The 7243-nt window shown below is 30.5% G+C and overlaps 1 protein-coding gene across 1 annotated transcript; it reads left to right on the forward strand.

Moving 5' to 3' along the window:
- Nucleotides 1-893: 893 nt before the first annotated feature.
- On the forward strand, nt 894-1623 carry LOC145038502 (uncharacterized). Its single transcript, XM_078986839.1, has one exon. It carries the CDS (start codon nt 976-978, stop codon nt 1396-1398), a length of 423 nt encoding a protein of 140 aa, XP_078842965.1. The 5' UTR covers nt 894-975; the 3' UTR covers nt 1399-1623.
- The last annotated feature ends 5620 nt before the right edge of the window (nt 1624-7243 follow it).

The following is a 7243-nucleotide window of genomic DNA, read 5'->3' on the forward strand; positions in this document are numbered from 1 at the left end:
TGGCAGATTTAACAAACAAAAGCATACGTTGCGATATAACCAATAATAATATATAAAAATCGATTATTATAAAGAAATAACACAATGACCCGTACACTTTCTACCTACGTCCAGTTTTGCACCCAAACTTCTATAGTATAGTGTATCAGGGATGTTAACATTGTGGTGTTGTTTGATTTTCTGAAGTAAAAATTTATGAAGTCTGCAGACCACATCTGCAACCCTCTGCAGTAGAAGTGGTGGACCAAACGGCTGCAGACTGTAATAAGAAGCGTATTTGTTTTTTTTAACATCTATATACTGCTACATATATTAAAAAATTAGAATAAACTAATTTTATAAATAAAAAATAGTTTTTTAATACAGAATATTTTATAATGTATAATATTTTTGTAAGAATTAATGATAATTCAGTAAAAAATAATGATATTTCAATAAAAAAAACATTTAGTAAAAAAATAATGATATTTCATCAAAAATAATCATTATTCAATATAAAAAAACGAAAAAAAAAAGTGAAATAAAATTTCAATAACATATAATAAAAACTCAGCAAGAAAAAAAAAATTGAAAGAGACAGTACACGTACTGCGCCAAACAGAGCACGTGCATATGTTTTTTATTCTGAAAACTTCTAAAAAACAAACAGCTGCGAGATGAAAAGTGTTGCGCGTGTACTGCGCCGCACAGTAATAAAAGATCTGAAGAGGTTTTTTCCAAAAAACAAACAACACTTTAAAAAGTAAAAACCATAAACTACATCATATAATTAAATTTAAGCATTAAAAATGAGATCCGTTGTTATATTCAAAGTAGAAGGATGTAAAAAGGAGAATCATAAAACCCGAGATGAAAATTTGCCAAATTTCATAACTGGTCTTCATAAATTCTTCCGTCATCGTATCTGCAATTCACAAATCACAATTCTTCTCGTATTTTCACAGTTTGCATTTGCAGACACAAAAACACAACGAAATGGGGGTGATAATCATCGACGGACCAACGGTGCAAGCTTTTGTGAACGACGACATTCAGTTCAGAACCGCCGTGGACAAGCAATTCGTGCTTCTCGACACCAACAACGACGGGGTTTTATCGAGATCTGAGATGCGAAAAGCCTTCGAGACAACGCGGTTTCTAGAGACAGATTTTGGTGTGGATAAGGCTACGCCACCGGAGGAAGTAACGCTGCTGTATGAGTCGATTTTCCGAAGCTTCGATGAAGACAACAATGGCACCGTTGACATTGATGAGTTCAGATCGGAAGTGAAGAAGATCATGCTCGCTGTTGCTGATGGACTCGGATCATCGCCGATTCAGATGGCGGTGGAAGATGAAAACAGTTTTTTCAAACTTGCCGCCGATCACGAAGCTGCTAGAATCGCCAACAGTTCTTGATATCGAGTTTCATGAATTTGGATCGACATTTATTTTTTCGAAGTTTGTGAGGAAGAATGATAAGTCGTTACTTGCTCTTTATGATGAATGTTATCATATTGTAATATTTGGTATGATCTCTCAATTGAAATATTGTAATTTGTACCTGTATTTTCTGCTTATTTATGACATACTATTTGTTACTGTTCTTTTTTGACAAATAAATGCATTGGGCTTTATTGATTACTTACTTTATAAATGAGAAATCTATTGTGGACCAAAATTAAAATAATTGGACTGACAAATGGCATATTCTATGTAGCTCTATCATGATCCTATTATGATATTTTGATACAAATCAATAATCGATGAATTGGGTATCGATGGGTATGTATATTTGTTATTTATGTAGGATCTAACATGTTTTTAATTTTATATAATGTTTTATATAATAATAAATAAAACAAACATTAGATTATTTAATTTATATTTAATCATACAAAATACAACAAACACAAAAAACATGATAATCACAAGTTATATTGTGCTGAACTTTAAATATTAACATGATACGATATTGTATTTTTTTTACATTTGGCACAAACATGAGTTTGAAAATTAATTTCGTTCCAATTTTGGTCCATGTCGCTTTTTGCCGTAGATTGTCACCTCTATATTAACTCATGCTAGTAAATAAAAATTCTCCGAATGTTCAATATTTTTTAATGGAGAATTTCATATATGTTTTTATTAAACATCAAAATATCATATTTGTCAAAATTAATTTCCTAATATAATATTTACACTTAATAATCCTTCAAAATATCACATTTGTGCAAATCGTTTTTACAATATTTTTAATAGTTTATAATCATTTTTGAACTCTTAAAATAATTATGATAACTAAAAATTGACTATATTGTCCTTACGTCTAAATTGGTTGATCGTTACTTATAAATTGTTGAAATTTCATCCTTTTGACCAGCACAACACATCGTCTTCATGCCTCTATCTAGAATGTATGCATTGATTGCTTAGTTTTTATTAGTGTTGATTATTGATATGTTGTAACAAGAGGATCATTTAAATATTACTTTTAATATTTGATGTTTAAGAAGGTTATATATGATATTTCGATATTTTAGAAGGACATATATGATATTTTGAACTTTAAAAATGACATATATGATATCTAGAAAGTTTGTTAATGGTAAATATGTTATTTAAAAATTAAGTTTGACAAATATGATATTTTGATATTTAAGAAGAACATATATGAAATTCTTCATTTTTGGGGGACGGCGATGAAGTAAAAGGTTATTTAATAAGTGTGTGGCAGTGATATATTATAAGACTAAGACCATGTTTGGTAAAAATAGTCTAATTCTTATAATTTGTTGTTTGGGAAAACTAAAAAGAATAAAATAGTTTTTGATAAGTATTTTGAAATGAATTTTGAAAAAATTATGAAGTTTTGTCAAAAATCTTCTAAATATGCCTTTAATTATATTTTATGTTAGTTTTTAGTTTTATAACTAAGAGGTTGTTTGGTAGCCTCTTAATTGTCAAATTAAGAGGCATTATCTTAAAAATTCAGATTTAGACTCTTTGATAGGATCTTAGATTTTTGCCTCTCAATAAGAAAATACCTCTTATTTTTTTTAAAACACATTGTACATCTGAAAAGAAAAATAAAAAATACGTTCATATTTTTTCCCTAGCCCTGCACTTGTTAGTCGTCACCCTCTTCTCTCTTTTCTTGCATCCATCAACAACACCCACCTCCATCCTCTCCCTTGCATCTCGTTAGACTTTACAGACAACCAATGTCGGTCGTCATACATTGTCACCGTCACACACATCAAAAATTACCCCAAACTAAACGGCGCCTCTTGTCTCTTGACTTATAGCGGACACTCCACTCCTCGACATCGTGGTCTCCAGCTTTGCATCTCCGGACGTCGCCCTGTCGTCAGGTATGTTCTTTAGTTTTCCCCTTTTTCTCTTGGTATTTTTCTGAAATTGATGATGAAGTCGCAATGCTCTCACTCAAATATGATGAAATTGGTGATTTCTTGCTAAAACCGGTAATGAAATCGGGCTATTATTTGTTGATTTTTGCAAAAATGCTTTATGGAATGATGTTCCGATGTTAAGGAATCTGGCATGAAAAAAATACTTAATGAAATTTGTAGGTTTCTGTTTCGGTCAGGAACAATTTAGTTCATGTAATGGTATATCAAAATTGTGAAGATTACTTTGTAAACACCAAGTCAAATCTTTTCTTTCAATATTTTGCATTGAGTATAAGCATTTTATGCTTTTAAACATATTTTTTTTGGTTTTTGGACAATACAAATTATGTATTGATTAGAAAAAATTACTCATAGGTGTTATTGTTTAAATTTTGTAGCTATCAAACTTTTTATTTATGACTTCTTCTATCAAACATTTTTTGTTTGAAGTAGTGGATTGTTCAACACACTGTTAACATCTATACAAATACAATATCACTGTTTGGTTGGATTAACGGGAAGCACAAGGAAGTATTAAGGGGAAGCACAAGGAAGCAATGCCGAATCCTCAAGGACACAACCTAACAGTCAATGTCTCTTTGCGTAAGGCATATAGTAGTTGATGGGTTTTATATGTTACAAAAATAATGTGCTTGTAAATTTTCACTTAACACTTAAAGCACATGCAACCTAAAGAATCTATTTCATACACTTTGAATGCAACATACTATGAACAATAAAACTAGATTAACCCTGATATAATCAAAATATAAAATACAAGGATTTTGGTTACTTACCTTTGATTGTTGTACTAAACAAATCACTTCAATCTTTCCTTTGAAGAGCTTGGAAAGCTAGCACCAAAAGGATGATGCCTCTAATAGCTCACCCAAACTCTAGGACTATAAGACAATTAAGGAGAGATGGGGAGAATGAAATTTCGTTCATATACTTCTAGGAAAGAATAATCATGAAAACACTAGCCCAAGGGGTCCTATTTATAGTTTAGATAACTTAGGGACAAAGCAAGATTTGAATGGATTTAATCTCAATCAAATTCCTTTCCTTATATACATCCAAGAGGCTTCTGGAAACCCCAATGAGGCTCCCAAAATCATCCTCCCTTGGATGGTTCTAGAACTACCTCTTTGTTTCATATATTGAACAATTAGAATTCATCCTTTGCACCTTTAATTAATTTCAATTAATAATTAATCAATTCTAATTGATTCATATTAATTTATTAATCATATTAATTAACAAATCAATTATTCAACAATTGATCTCATCTTAATTTATTAATCAAATTATAAATTAACATACCAATTATCTATTTTAATTAATATATTAATTATATAATACATTAACAAATCATTTCCGCGTAACTTCCAACTAGTCTATTTATCATATAATAATCTAATAAAGTATCCTCTCTCTATAAACGTCATTCTAACCAAGTTCTAGTTATAAGGACAACCAAAAAAAGAGTTTGCTTCTAATTACAAGATTATACCAATTTAGTTACTGGTTTAGACAACTTAATCCAACAGTCTCCCTCTTGGATAAGTCTGTAACTATAATTACAAGCATAGACCTTGAACTAAACAACAAATAGTGCTTTCCAAAGCGAATGCTTAACTCTGATTCGAATGAAACATTTTCCCTAATATAAGTGATCAACTATTCCTTCGTTCTACAAGATATCGTATGAACATAGTCATAGATTAAATGATCAACCTCATGTTCATTTGCTTGTTTCCCGATTTCCCAATTTATGATCAAATTCAGACTACAAAATTGAACACATCAATTTAATCTGGACCAACCTCGGTTCTTATAGATCAACTCAAATCATCTAGGGGCCTGCAAATATCGCTTTTCCTATTAGGGAAAAATGAACAAATTACTTTGACTAGCTAGTCATACATCTTACATATCAAATCACATATGGAATAGCCCTTTATAACATCAATTTACGAGATGCATTTGAGCAAACCAATGCATAACTGGTCTGTAAAATATGAACTGTATATCTCCGTTTTTAAGAATAAAAGATATTATCGTCTTAGAATTATTTGTGATTAAATCCATGAAGTAATCTCTTAGAGTGGGTTTATTTAATACCAAACTCTATTTTCAAAGTACTCATGAATATTGTAGCAATTCCAATTGCAATGTTTTAACCTCAATTTACAATTAATTCATGACAGTCTTAATTCACTACTTACCTTCAAAAGTATGGACGACTGTGAAATTTTGAATAATATTAAACGATTACCTATGGAAGTACAACTTGCAAAGTAAAACACAATAATAAATTAATTGACTGTGACATAATACCCATTGATTACAAATACATCTCTATTATTTAATCACCATAAGAATTACGAATGTATTCATTGTATAATGTTTCGAGTAATCAACTAACCACTTGAATTATATAACATTAGTCATGCCATGATATAAACATGCATTCTATTTTTCTTGATGGCCCTTCCTTTGAGAATAGATCGAATGGACATTAGTCCACTGATGCCCAATTCACGATTCAAAATTCTTATCAATATCTAATATGTGGTGGAATTTCATCTTTACATGCATTTTCTTTTTATGATATCTAGGTTCTTAAGTCATAGAGACTGAGCCTTCAACATTACAAAATGTTCCACTAGAACTTGTTACTAGAAACAATTCCATGGTTATGAAGTCTCAAATTCAAGAAACATTCCTTGAACACTTCTCTTGCATTGAAGTTTTTAACTCACATGTAGATTTTATAACGAATTCTTATTATGAAAACATTTCCATATACCCATCTCTTATTATGGAAACATTTCCATATTCCCATATAACCAACAATTTTGACCAGGAATCATCTTAATCCAAAAGATGTTACTATGGTCCTTTCAAAATAATACCTTACTTCCAACTGTCCACAAGCAATTAATCTTCAGTAAACCTCATAATGTTCTTGACAGTTTGTTTAATAACTCTAGTCACTTAAAATTCTAGTCATTTTTCTCATAATGCTCAGAGTATTGGAAAAATCAGAATAATCGAATATTATAACATATGTAATTGATCCTATGTCGGAAGAATATGGGACTCAACTCATGATTACAAGGGTCCAATATCTGTTCAATTCCCTACTATAATATTTCCATATATAGAATATCCAATATCGAAACATTTCAAAATGCTATACATATATGCCTTTGACTAAATTTTAGTGAACTATATAATATAAACCTTTAGATTCATAACGAAGTATGAGTGCCCTCTCCCTTAAGTCTACTATAGAAAAACATTTCCCTAGATACAATGTTTCTTACCAAGAGTATTGTCAACATGCAATACCACCTTAACAATTATGCTCCCACTAGCTTTGACATGTACTTGGAAATCAACCAGACTTCAAGAAATCAATACCCTTTGAATTTCTCATGGAAGTGTAGATTCCTATTTCACGATGCTTCGTCAACCCTCTAATTAGGCTTCTTAAGCTTATGCATTTTATCCGTATAGTGCATATGCTCAAACCCTTTCAAGACGTGATAAACATATCTCCTGTAGATTTAAACAATTCTTTACCATTCGTTATAATTCGAAATATGAAGAGGTATGTTGTATCATATTCTGAATTTGAGAATGCAATTTACACAACTACTATCCATATAGATCAAATATTCAAAATCTATTAGCAAAAGTATTTCCTCATAACCATATTCATGAATTAGAGTGAAACATTTTTCCATTTAGATTTCAAGGTGCATATGTTCCTATCCATGTGAATCTATCTATTCTAACCCATAGTCATAAAACAAGATTTAGGAAAAACTAAAATCAAACTC

The sequence above is a fragment of the Lactuca saligna genome, chromosome 4 (genome assembly GCF_052625555.1).
Source record: "Lactuca saligna cultivar CGN05327 chromosome 4, ASM5262555v1, whole genome shotgun sequence".
Lineage (NCBI taxonomy): Eukaryota > Viridiplantae > Streptophyta > Magnoliopsida > Asterales > Asteraceae > Lactuca > Lactuca saligna.